The sequence below is a fragment of the Acanthaster planci genome, linkage group LG14 (assembly GCF_054643075.1).
Source record: "Acanthaster planci isolate LZ-2023a linkage group LG14, COTS_SCS, whole genome shotgun sequence".
Classification (NCBI taxonomy): Eukaryota; Metazoa; Echinodermata; class Asteroidea; order Valvatida; family Acanthasteridae; genus Acanthaster; species Acanthaster planci.
Window position 1 is genome coordinate 7761118 of NC_141790.1, and position 13608 is coordinate 7774725.

The window sequence follows — 13608 nt, forward strand, 5'->3', positions numbered from 1 at the left end:
TTGCATGAAAGCTCTTTGCGTGATTTAGAGACGCCGAAGACTGCTGGTGTAGCATTTGGCTTTGAAAATGTGTATGATGGTTGCCCTTTGCATACAGGTGAATGATCTTTCCATCCATGACTCGGTAGCCGTCTTTGCAGCCATCCTGATTGCTAGGCATTGCTTTGCATTGGAGGATGTAGTAGAACACGTGGCCTTGACATCACTGCTGGACTTCACCACACCATCACTCAACGGTACGACTAACATGCATATTCATGCAGTGCTGCCCAATGACAAGCACCTGTTATGTGTCAGATGACTCATCATGTGTCCCTTGGAATGTGTTGATTTACTGCTGCTGAAGTCAAGATCTAGCTGGGATGCTGCATATCACTGTAATATTTGCATATTGAACCATCGCCCTACTTTGCTAGGAACCTTCCAGATTCCGTTATAGCCCCCCCGACATTACAGGAAAGAAGCAGAACAGGTTTTGGTCTCTAACTATCAGGGGGCATCAAGCCCCACTGGAACTGATAGGATAGTGGCTGGACTGTTCTTCCATCAATCCTTCCTCAATCCAAGTTCCTCTAAACTCATTTGCAAAACTCTTTTTCACTTGTAGCTGTTCTTTGCGGCCGGATTTTTCAATTTTTTTTCTCTTAACAAGCTGAAAACCTCATTACTAAGCAAATAGCAAACTCTATTTCAATGAAACTTGCGGGTTTTTTCCCCTTCGGTTGGCTTCAGCGGGAACTCAGATGGAGTCGGATGCCGAGCCCGGAGCCAGACTCATGTGCCGGCTGCTCCTGCGCCTCCTGTCCACGGGTCCCCTGCCGGGTCAGTCGGACAAGAACGGCTACTACGTCAAGTCGTCCTGCGACCAGCACCTGCTGGCCGCTGCCCACCGCAGCATCAGCGTGGAGGCACTGGTGGGGGTGCTAAAGGCCATCCTACTGCTGGGTAAGCGTCTCGGTGGCACTGTCCAAAGGTTTTTTAGACTTCATATTGATTAAAGTACTACTTCAAGTGAGTATGGCTCTGGGGATCTTACTTTTGTACACTTTTTTCACACTTTGCTTTCAAACATTGAAATTTTTACCCTGGAAAAAGGGATTTTGTGGATCACACTGCTAATGGATTTAAGTCCAAAATTTCTGTAAGCACTTTTAAGAAATGGCGAACAACAGCCATTCAAACATCCCACAAGTCAAGAATGGACCCTGAAATCAGAAAATTTTCATATTAGACTGTTGTGCCCATTTAGACTTTTGAGGTCCTCCATCAGTAGAAGTTGTTAATCACTCAGAAAATGGTCCTCGTTACGCAGGTGAGGCGGGTGTGGGGGGCGGCACCAGCGGCAGCTTTGACGACTTCACCGAGGACCCCAGGTCCTCAGGCTCCATTGAGACGGCCAGCCTGAGCGACTATGCCAAGTTCACCCTCAAGACCATCTGCAGCCAGAGCTGGGTGCGGGAGATCTTCCTGAAGGACCCTGACCGACTCTGGACCAGGGAGGTTCTGCTGGACCAGGTCTTGTCCCACAAACACGTAAGGCTGGCACCCGTTTCAATCCTAACGCCTCCAAACACTGTTTTTCCCTGATCTTTTCTGGGTGTGAACAAGAGAGGGCGTGCTTTTTACGTAGCAATGGCAGTCCTTTGGGCTGGAACTCATTGTCCATGTGCACAGGTTTGTGGTGTGGGATGCGCTTTGATAGCATCGTATATGCACCTTGCGCGTTCATGAGCCACTTTCACAACTTCCCACTCGCCTTTGTCACCTTTGCTGGTAAGGGTGCACTGCAGCTTGGGTCGAATAGTTGTCTCATACTTTCTGGAAAAAATTGTAAGAAAATCAGGCCCGGTGATCTTGTGAAACGTAACCATTTCGAACACATGGTGTTTAGAATTTTGGTGTTGAGTATGCATCAGCCAAACATAGGTCACGTTTTACATTAGAGGTTATGACAAACAAGGAGACCTTTCAGTTGTTTGGATTGACACTCAGCAGAATAACTAACGCATGGCTGCCTATCTGAATGAGATTGCCGATTCATTGTCGCGCTTGTGAGTCTTGGCTGGAATTAAGTTCGGTGTACTGCGCAACTTAACTCACTGACAATTTTGAAAGCACCTAGAATTGACGATGTACTTGTCCATAGCGCACACTTGTCCGAGGACTTCATAATGTGTGATCTGTTGATGTTTGGTTTTGTCTGTGTTTAGGCTCACTATTTGGTGCAACTCATCTGCTATCCCAACGGCGTGCCTCTGATATCGGACGGCAGCTATGAAAGTGAGCAGAAGCAGGCTATTACCAGAATACTCAGGGTGAGTTGGTATGAGCTGTTGCAAGGAGGGGAATATTGCATAAAATTTGTCATGGGCCAGGAATTTGGCGCCCGACTGTATTTCACTGACAGTTTGGTGACAGGTTAATGTGTGACATGATATTTTTCACATCCGAGATTTACATGCACCTGAGATAGAAGGGTGTAGAAAACATTTTTTCCTGTGACAGCAATCAACAGTTGTTCTGTATACCTCTTGCCAATAAGGAATTTGAAAAAGTTAAATCATTGCAATGTAACCTTTATCACAAAGAGGTATATTTTGGACTTGGCTTTGAGTAAGTTTGTTCTGCCAGTGGTCTTGATGTCACTTTTGTAAAGAAGTTTCACTTGTAAATGTGAAATCTGTCTTTCATAGTGCCCAACAAACAGTTCTAGATTCATGTACAGTAATTTGAAATGCTAATTGCTTTAACTGCAAATCTTACACTGAAATGTTGCAGAAAAAAAAGAGAATGGATGTCTCTGTCCAGACTAAGTTTCAGTAAGATCTGTCTTCTGTCTTTTCAATGTCACAATTTTTCTCCATGATATCTTGGCCCAGAACCTGGACCAGTGGACCCTGCGTGTCTCCTGGCTGGAGCTGCAGCTCATGCTGAAGCAGTGCGCCAACTCAGAGATGAACCCCCTCCTGGACAACATCGCCAAGGCAACCATCGAGGTGTTCCAGCAGCAACACAGCGACGAGGGTTCAGCGGCCACTAAGAGTGCCCCCGGCGGGCAGAACGGTCAAAGGAAAGCAGTGCAACAGATCAGGTAGGCCAACAGTAACAGATATGTTGGTTTGGAATGTTGCCAAGCTTCCTGTTACTTTGCGTTCATTTTGTTATGTTTGCATGTTCAGAGGTTTAACTTATTGTTGGGCATCTGGCATTTTCTAACTAATTACCCCATTTGAACAGAGGAGTGTAAATATATTTTTTTACACTCTACAAAACTCAAGAATTGTACTCACAACCAGTCTTATTAACTTACGTTTTAAGGCTGGTCCGTATTCCGTGTAAAAGCAATGTGATCACAAAGGAATGACAACACAGCAATGTTTGTGCTGCAAATCCAGTTAATCTAAACACATTTCAGCTCTGGTTGTCTACCCAAAGATAGCGGTATATTTAGACAAGGTCAGCCTACAAACAGTTTCAATGTCAGAGGCGACTCCCTCGGTGAAGAAAAAATTGAAACTTGAAAAAAAGTCACCAGGACACGGGATTTATCAGTATGGATCTATTGATTACTATTGAACTGAATGCTGTCGATTCCATGATTTTTATTTTTGGGATGGGTAGGTTGGAGCAGGAGCGCAGCGGGGTGTGGCTGGTGGCACCCCTCATCTCCAAGCTGTCCAGTCAAGTCCAGGGACGGGTCCTCAGAGCCGCCGGCAACGTCCTGGAGAGCGTGGGCCACACGTGGTCCAAGTCCAGCAAGGACAAGGATAAGCATGGTCACAAAGCGTAAGTCCAGATGTACCGTCCAGACTTCCATTGTGACCCTCTAGTCAAGCTATTGTTTAGTATTTCATACTGAAGTTATTGACCCATCTGACTTTAACTCCAAGTGTGAAAAATTACAAGTAAGAGATTGAAGTGGGAAGCATGATGCAAAATTCTAATCGGAGTAACCTGAGACATACAAAGCTGGAAAGTTTAATAGAGCGCCCGATGTCTTGATCCTTGCAGGATCTTGCTCAGAGGTAAAGTCTGATATTTTGTATAAGGCAATCCTGTGCCACTTTGTCATGCACGGGTCCAACTTTTGGTGCTTGCTTGTCATGTGTTGGGGGGTTTTGCTCATTCTGTTGAAAATTACTCATGACCCTCTCAGGTTACTGTGTGGAGATCACATGGCATTTGTAAATGACCTCAGTGTCTAAAAATGTTTATTGCCCATTTAGAAAATTACTCAATTACAGTTATTCAACTGCAAAACTCAGAAGAAAGATCTCTCTAATTTAGGCAGACAACGGAAAAAGGACCTTCAAAATGCTTAGTGTCTTACAACTCAAAGGGATGACTATTTGTTTAAAATATATTTCTCTGGCTTCCTAGTAACTTTATTTCATGGGCCCTAAAATGCCATTCTCTCTCTCTCCTCCCCCGTGCACAGCCAAATGTCCCTCGTCAGTCACCAGCCCCTGTTGTCCCTGGTGTTGACCTGCCTTAAGGGGCAAGACGAGCAACGAGAGGGCCTGCTGACGTCCCTCCAAACACAGCTCACTCAGTTCTTGCAGTCACCTAAAGATGTAAGGCTTCATTCTGAAAAAAACAAAAACAAATGCTGTCACTCTGACATGAATTGTTGGTCACGGGAAGCTTCATCTGCCTCCTACAAGAATTGGAGTGGTTCATTTACCAGAAATCATGGGCAAGGGATAAATCGTTTGCAGATTACACAAGATGTTAAAGTACTGCTAAATATTAACAAATGTACACAAAATCCAAACGATGTATGTACAAAAGGAGTGTATGAAAGTGAAACTGCAGCAGTGGTCAAACCCTTCGTGGCCATGTTGGTATTCTGGATTCACTTCTGCCTTCCTTGAAAGCATGAATGAACCATGGATGCTTTCAAAGAATGTACAATATGGGCAATTCACAATAGTGCGCCTCCAAGAGTTTGCTGCGTGTTCGCCAATCACAACACGTGAAATCTGTCGACCCTTGTCAAACGGGCATTGGATCGACAGATTTAAACATGTTGTGATTGGCCAACACACTGCAAACTCTTGGAAGTGCACTTTTGTGAATCGCCCGTATTTCAGTAGGAAAACGTGGGATAAGCACTTATCCAGTGGACCCCAAAAACTATTTTGGAAATGCGCTCACCAGCAACACGCAACAGCAACAAGCCGCCACTTTCTCAAAGGAGCACTGCAAATCCAGCTGCATCTCGGCTCCTGCTGTTACAAGAACCTCTTCATTGTTTGCTGCAGCTCTTGAATTTCTATTTCCGCCTCTGATCTTTTCAGGATCGTTGGGAAGATGAGCAGAGCCGTAGAATGATGCATGAAGCCCTGCAGCTCAGACTCAGCCTGGTCAGTCTCCCAGCCCTCACCGATGCCTCGCATCAATCCAGATATTTTGTCCTGTGCCACATTCTATCCAATGTGTCCGAGGCATCTTGCAAAAAGCACTGTTCAGCCAAATGTCCCTCATATCTTAGTTAGAACAGCCATTACAAATACCTTTTGCAAAAATTGTACAACGTCTTGTCAGGCCATTGAAGCCAACAAGCTTGCATGTTTTGTATGGAGTACTTTGCATTTCCAATTAGAAAGTTAAAGTTCACCACTTTGGTGACTTGAGATTTGGAGCTTTGATAGAGATTATGGAACTTATAGATCAAATCAAAAGACTTCCAAAACTGGCAATCTGTTTAGAATGGAGCATTCCGTCCATCACCTTGCGAAGGTATTCTCACCGTTTTGTTTACGTGAAATATTCATTATTTGTACACCATCTGCTCAGTGAGAGAAAAAAGTCACAAGCTTTCTTGCACGAGTCTGGAGACCAGAACCCTCCTGTTCTTATGCATTAATAAGTTCTTGCATGAGTCTGGAAACCAGAACCGTCCTATTCATATGCAGTGATAAAGATACCTTAGCCACTTTACCACCAAGCCCAGTCAGTGCTTTTGCTACACTTGTTAAACCAGAAATATGTTTGTGACATCAAAGCAGGAATACCGGGATTATGTGTAAGGCTAATACTAGGTAGCAGGTGATATTGTTCACAAATGCCATTTTTGCTGAATCTTTGGCAAGTGTCTTTCTACTGCTGCTGTCTCTTTTCACATTTGAGAAGAAAATAACCAGTTTTGGTTCACTGCATACGACAAAAAAGTGGGGGATGCATAATTCACTGACATTGGAGATAAAAAAAAAGACATTTTCCCTCATTTTGACTCGGCAAAGAGCCATCACCAACCTTCGGTTCTTGTTCAGTTGAAACAGTGACTCCATAGGCATATTCAAAGTTGGAGAAACGCCCAACTAATGACCAAAGCAGAATCATGTTTCTGGTCTTATTTATGAAAAACATGCCCCTGAAAAACCAGCCATGCTTTTACGCTGGCATCTATGATGTTGCTAACTCAGTGATCTTATAATGCCCAACAGGTCGGCAACATGTTTGACACCATCCTGCGCAGCCAGCAGTGGACTACAGAGTTTGCCTTGCTGTTGCTGCAGCTCATTACTACGGGGACCGTGGACACCCACTCCAACAGGTAAATTGATCGTCCTCGTCTTAAAGGTGACCATCGTGAGGAAAGTAACAGAGCAACCTTTCACAGTCAAAACCTGTTCCATCATTCTTGCATTCACTCCTGTAGTGAACTGTAACAAGATGACTTGGCTGGTTGGTCAATCAAACATTCGCCCTTCACCACTGCGACCTTTGTTTAATTCCTGGTCCCAGCCATATACAAAGTGTAGAGTTGTCCTTTAGTCCTTTCATCTGCCAAAAGAGTGTCTCCCTAGTTCTCTGGTTTTTCTTCCTATTCGCATGTTCAATCTCAAGTACCGCTATCGTTCTGCATTCAGATATGTCATTTGGAAGCACTTTCATGTGTTGCCAGCTTGTCTTGGCTACGTCCCTCACAATGAGGCAGGTTGGTATTCCAACAGTGCATGCCTAGAATGAAGCGTGTTGGAGGTCATTCAAGAACAGCAGTACACATGTGAGATTGGCCTAATGAGCATGACTGTAGGCTGATTTACAAGCACTGAACATGTTCACGTGTCGTTTACAAAACGCTGCAGTGGCACGTTCGCTCTTAAGGGCAAGGATGATCACACCCCCCCGTCAAACTAAAAAACGCCGTTTTTGCAGTGAGCTGTTCACGACGGTGTTGGACATGCTGTCAGTGCTGATCAACAGCACCCTGTCCAGTGACTGCAGCGAGGGGGAGAAGGGCCGGGAGCACCAGACGCTCATCAAGAAGCTGAAGAAGGAGCTGGGCGACAAGCACTCGTACGACATCGACCGGGTGCGCCAGCTGCTGCCGGTGCCCAAGAAGACCTGTGACGTGGTGACGGTGGAACCCATGGGCAGCCTGATCGACACCAAGGGCAATAAGATTGCCGGCTTCGACTCCATCAACAAGAAACAGGTAGGTGGCAGGTGGAGAGGGGGCCAAGTTTTTTGGGGGGAAGGGCCAAAATATACGGCAGTTTCTCAAGTAATCCTTCGTAGCATTTCTTAATTTGTTAAGCTAATTTTGGGGTGCTTTACGATATTCTTTGGGAAAAAAGGGAAATGAAGTCGTCCCAAAAGATTGCCTTTCTTTCAGTATATTTCAAAACAAAAGAAAAGGCAATTTACCTCCTTTTGGGGGGTCTTGGCCCCTGTTGATCTACCTTGGATCAGCCAGTGGGGGAATGTGTAGCAGGGACTGCAAAAGTTGTGGTGATATATCCTAAAATTGCTACCTTGAGTCTGTCAAGAGAAACTGGGAGATTTCTTCAGAAGTATGTGCCAAGCTCTGTGTATTACTGCCCACTGTCCTTGGGCCGCAAGTATAGTATTTCATCAGAAGTATGTGCCAAGCACTGTGTATTGCTGCCCACTGTCCTTGGGCCGCAAGTATAGTTAGCTACTTCATGAATCCATGGATGTGATGATTATTTAGCTACATTTGTGTTAAATTAAAGGTTTCCTTTCATAAGGCGCAAAAATAACAACTCATCAGTACTTACAATAATCAAAAAGGGAATTAGTATAATTACTGAAGAAACAAGTGTTTACTTCTTGTCTTACACTATCCATAATCTGACAGGGTCTGCAAGTGGCTTCCAAGCAGAAGATCAACCCCTGGGACACCCTGGAGGCCTACAAGAACCCTGCCCCGCTCTCTTGGTCCTTCTTTGGGGCTGTCCGCATGGAGCGCAAGCCCCTCAAGTACCAGGAACAGTTCCGGCTGACCCACTACCACACCCACCACCGGGAGCGGCCCGATGACTACTACTTCCAGCCTCCCCAATTGCCACCGGATGAAGAGGAGCCAGCCCCGCCCCCGGCTTCTGGCCCCGAGGCGGAGAAGGCAGCGACGGATTCATCGGGTAACAGCTTGTCGGAAAGCGGCAAGGGGGAGGGGAGCGGCAGTGGCAGCACGGCCGGGGCCGGGGACATTACCAGCGGGGTCACCACCAGCAAGAAGAGGAAGCGGGTGCGGAAGAAGACGCCCACCCCAGGCCAGCAGATGATGAGAGAGGTAGGGCAAGGCATCAATGTGCAGAAAGACTGGTGCAAATCTATGAAGTTTGTTCAAACTTTCACTATGGTGTGGCACTAGGCTCTAATTTCTTTTCTTAAGTGGCCTGACTTGGGACCCTCCTAAGTGCTTCATTTTCTCGCATTTGTGACTTCTGACAGTCTGATTGTTTAGCGCGAGACTTCATCTCATGTAAGTGTCCATAATAGCTTGGATGGTAAGTAGTTATAAGTGATTTTGAAGCCCCGGGTAAAGCCAGGGCTGGAGACAACGCTGATATTTTAAAAATGGCCATCGAGCAAAACAGACTGCAATGGAATCCTCTCCAGAAGTTTCTCTATACTGAAGATCTTTGTCAAAATCCTCGCAGATAGCATTACCTAAAACAGGGTTTTCATTTTGCCCAGAACTGTGAGGTGTTACATAATTTCCTTTGTTCACAGTGAATGCCAGTGGCGTCTTTTCAAATGCGGCTGGATTAGCGTGCAGCGGCACTGTATCTCCCATCAGTGGGGAGCTGGAGCACTTTTGTCCGCGGTGCTAATCCACGGGCGCGCTATATTACCTCTGATAAATGCAAGCTGAAAAATGATGGCAATCCCCAGCAGCGGGTCTTTTGTACCGAGTACGGTGTTTTGTTACAAGGCCTAGCTCTTTTGTCCGATTTCGGGCTCCCCAGTTTTGTGTATAAAGCCTAGGTGCCCGAAACTGGGCTCCCTGGCAGCATATGGTTAATTAACATCAACGTTGTTCATGCTGACATTAACATTTGAGGTGCGCAATATGAGTGGAAGTGCATGTGCAGTGAAAAACAAGTCTGAATTTCAGTTCAGGAGAACTGATTTGAAGAAGGATACAAAGCGTCAGCACAGGAGTCAGGAGAAGCCAAAGGCTCATGTTATATCTTTCCCCTGTCCCATTCCGGATACTACCTTTATTAGGCCAGTAGTTACTTACAAAATTAACATCAAACAGAAAAGCACAAAGTAAGTGACTTATTACAAGATAACAGTTAAATAACAATGCAATACAGTGGAAAAAAGGATTAGACAATAAGAAAGATTTGAATTATGTAACGCTCGTTAACAGCTTGGTTTTGAGGATTTTGTGATTCTGTTTTTAGGAATACATGTACACGCATATGCTTTGCCTGACTTTTGATTTCCGTCGTATAAATGTATTATGGGTAGGAAAAATATTGTTTTAATGATGAAGGTTTACAAGGTTACATTCCAAGGTTATTGTGCTGCCTTCTAAAACGTGACAATCACATGTCATCTCTTCACGTTAGATTTTTATTGGAATATTAGGTGTATTATCTGATTATTGCATGTACAGCTTCAAAGAACTCCTTAGTTTCATGACCAGAAAGGAGGTTAAAAAAAAAATACTAGAAAATAAATGACTCTGCATGAAAATACTTCATTGAAAGTTTAACAAAATTCTTAGATATTTCAAATGTTCTAAAATTTGTTCGGAATGTTTAGTGTAAGTCTTTGGTCCCGTTTTATTCTGTACAGCCGTTTGCTTACAATCAGAATATGGGTGGTTTCCCGGAGCGTCCATTCATGCAACAGCAGCAGAATTACATGCCGGGCCAGTTTCCTTACCAACAGCCACTACCACCAGGTAAACCAACACTCCCCAGTAGACGTCATTCAACAGGATGTCATTTTCAGTCTTGTTACCTGATTCTGTTCCACAGACCACAAAATGTTGAATGGAATGGTACTAGACTATTTTATGATTGGCAATCAAACACTACCAGGTATACTTCATTCATTAGGAGGCCATTTCTTATCTTGTTCCCTGGTTCTTTTTAACACATTGTAAACTGTTAAAGGGAATGGCATCAGACTATTTTATGATTGGCATGCACTCCAATCCTCCCTTTAAATTTTTTAACAAATGGATCAAAACATTTGAGAAATATTTAACGATAACTTTGAAGTCATTCATCCCAGTAGACAGGCATTAATTGTCATAAAATGCCTTTTGGTTGCTTTTTTACTCTCAGGTTCCCAAATAAAGAGCTAACGTTACTTTTAATTTCAATATGGCCAACTACTGAGTGAAGTCTTTTTTCATCACCATGAATTGAAAATAAATTACCTTTCTGCTTAGTAAGGTTGAGGTGTCATTCACTGCCATGTGGCTTCTTCCTTACTCCAGTTTCAGTGGAATTTCGAATAATTGTGATTACAATATGTTACGGCTGTTTTCGCTGGTTTTGTACCCTCATAAGAGGACCTGACCAGTCTTTGTAGGCTTACCGTGTGTGGCACCCTGACTCGGCAACTCGATAACTGCTGTGGTCAGTTATCGTAGCAAAGAACACTGCTCGATAGTATTGCCACAAGTCTACAGTAAGAAGTGTAATTGTAGAGCTTTCCTGTATAAGCACACAAATATTTCACGACTTCAGGGGTGAGATTTCTCAGCTTTCCAGCTGATTTCAGCTTTTTTTCCTCACTGGCTGTGTACAAAAGTATAGGAGATTTTCACAGTCCAGCTTATTTATTGCTTTTTTCAGCTGCTTTCAGCTGTTTTTATCATTGGTCAATCTAATACCTACTACTTTCTCGGTTTGGGTGACAAAATTGGTAACAGTCCAGTAAGTCCATGTAACAGGTGCAAAAAGCATATGGAGGTGGGTAACATGACTTTTTGTGAAGTCCCAATGGAGTTTTTCAGGACTGTAAAATAAGTGCTATTCTTGGGGCAATGATTTTTTATCAGAAAGTAAGAAGTGTTATTACAGGACATTGCCGCCCTCCTCGGTATTTTTTTGGGTAACATTGTTGTCTTGGTGCTCTGTCAGTGGAGAGGAATAGTGATTTGTTTTTATGTTTGGCCTGAGCTGCAGATTTTTGGAGACTCACCATCGTTTCTCCATTTCTGGTCATTAATCATGGCAACCCGTATTTCTCCTCCCGGCTCGCTGTAGCAGGACCTTCTCGTATGGACCGGCAGATGCCCATGGGGGGGAACTCCAAGGCTGCCCTGCGGAACATGCTGGTAGACAGGAAACAGCCCGGCAACCAGGTGAGCATTGAAAGGAAGGGCAGGGGAGTCAAAGGTCAGGGGGGTCAAAGAATTGAGGAAGGTTTGAGGAAGCCTTGCACATGCTCAGGCTGGTTCCCTGCTATAGTGGTAATATTTAGGCCAGGTAGCCACCAGTGTAAAAAAAAGAGTATAATGTAATTTTAAGGACACCACCCCTTCTAATTTCAGGTGCAGATATTATGGTTATGGTTTGGCGTGTGGGGCAGAGACTAGTTCTATAATATGAACATGGATGAGGGTAGTACAGTATGTGTTGTCATATTTCCCAGTCATGATCATGTGATCGTTCTGGGCCAATGAAAATACGGTATTCAAGACAGAGGTATACCAGTGGCCTTTATTGTCCTGCACAGTATGGAGTGCAAGAGGAGACACATCAGTTTCAACCAAATGCTCAGAACTTCCGTAGAGCAGACTGTTGTAGATATAGTGTTTAGATAGATTGTTGTTTGCTCTGTTTGGTTTTGTACTGATTCAGTGTGCAGCTAAGTGTTAATTGGCTACAGCAAAAGAGATCAGGTGGCATTTGCAATAAGACAACACTTTAAAGGCTCCCACTTGCATGCATAAATAAGTCCATGGTACCTTTTTGTGCTCCTTTCAAACTGAGACAGACACGTTTATGCCTTTATTTCCAATTCCACATTTCTCTGATATTTCCCCTCAAAAAAATTTGAGGGTTGCACCGTCAAAATAGGTTAGGTAGGGAAGCAGAACTGTTGTTTTGGCCTTATTTGATTGGACAGTCAAAAAAAGGGCCAGCTTCGTAAGTATTGTTGAGACCTACAGTCTAGCAAGTGTTTACACTTAAGCAAAAAGAATTCTTGCTTAAAAGTAATGGTCTAGTTAATAAGTACATGCGGTGTACATGTACGTATGTTGGATGCTTACAGTAGAGGAGAAATAGTGGAGAAAAACAGACTAAGTGATACCACAGAGAGTGATGCTGAATGACTTGGTTCTGTGCGACACTTTGTGAGTCTGGTACACTTGTTAATGATTTGAGGGAAGGATTTTCAGATTCTCAAGGCAGCTTCCAAGCCAGGGCTCTGACCCACTGGTCAAGCTTTGTGACTCATGACCTAAGGGTCAGTGGCGTGGATCTAGGTGCTGGCCATATGCTTTGTGTCCATGGGTAAGGTATTTTGCCCCTACTTGCATCTCTTCGCCCAGGAGCATAACCCAAGAGTAGCCTGTAATGGATTGGTAACCCATCTAAGGGGAATAGATGTATTCTTATTTTTTAATGCCAAAAGAATCAGAGATAAGTACTTGCACAGTGAGCCATATTGGTCACTTTTTCAACAATCATTATTACGAAAGTTGTATAGATTTTTGTGTGAAGTTGTATAAGACGGATGACAGTGGGATGTTTATTGAAATTAGGTGTTAAAAAATTGCAGTCTGTTAATCCTAGCTTGTTTGACTTTTGCCACATGCTACCCTCTTTTCAGAGAGAGGAAGTCCACTATGGAAGTCCCATTTTGAAGGTAAACAGACCGATGCTGGCATTATCTTATGTGGCATATTTTTTTAACCGACTTCCCTCCCTCTTGCCCATGCCAGGCTGGGTATCAACTCCTCCTTTGCCGTTATGCATGAACGCTTTCTGCATGGCTCACACACTGACACTGACGAAACCCACCAGCTGACATACAAATTATTACCGGAGCTGCAGTGTAGATTGTTGTCTTTGTCCCTTACTACTAGTATGCATGTGTTGCATGCCAGGTTGGTCTGAGACAAGTGGAATAGAAGGGCCTTCGGTTTGGAAAATATTTCTTTACATGTTACTTAGTCAAGTATAAACTTTGGTGTTCAAGTTGTGACTTTGTGCTCGATTTGTGGCTCTGCTTCTTTGTGTTATCAAGCTATTTTTGGGTGCTGCAGATTTAAGGGTTACTTCTAGTTTTTTTGGGACAAAAAACTCTTGTTTCGGAACCGATGTAGAAATTATTATGACATGAATGAGGAAAGTGAAAAGAGTGGAAGAAATG

At 43.9% G+C, this 13608-nt stretch overlaps 1 protein-coding gene across 7 annotated transcripts in view; it reads left to right on the plus strand.

Annotated features, from left to right (window-relative positions):
* LOC110985351 (mediator of RNA polymerase II transcription subunit 12-like protein) overlaps window positions 1-13608 on the plus strand; it is a 50696-nt gene that overhangs the window by 26715 nt on the left and 10373 nt on the right. For 4 of the 7 annotated variants that reach the window (XM_087146081.1, XM_087146084.1, XM_087146082.1 and 1 more), the window contains 14 exons: window positions 98-236; window positions 733-945; window positions 1313-1533; window positions 2211-2315; window positions 2880-3091; window positions 3622-3786; window positions 4439-4574; window positions 5301-5366; window positions 6450-6559; window positions 7165-7444; window positions 8111-8545; window positions 10066-10174; window positions 11493-11590; window positions 13066-13101. In XM_087146081.1, coding sequence (XP_087002207.1) covers window positions 98-236; window positions 733-945; window positions 1313-1533; window positions 2211-2315; window positions 2880-3091; window positions 3622-3786; window positions 4439-4574; window positions 5301-5366; window positions 6450-6559; window positions 7165-7444; window positions 8111-8545; window positions 10066-10174; window positions 11493-11590; window positions 13066-13101 — 2325 coding nt within the window. The remainder of the gene's footprint in view (window positions 1-97; window positions 237-732; window positions 946-1312; window positions 1534-2210; window positions 2316-2879; window positions 3092-3621; window positions 3787-4438; window positions 4575-5300; window positions 5367-6449; window positions 6560-7164; window positions 7445-8110; window positions 8546-10065; window positions 10175-11492; window positions 11591-13065; window positions 13102-13608) is intronic. The other 3 variants (XM_087146083.1, XM_087146085.1, XM_087146086.1) reach the window with 3 other exon arrangements.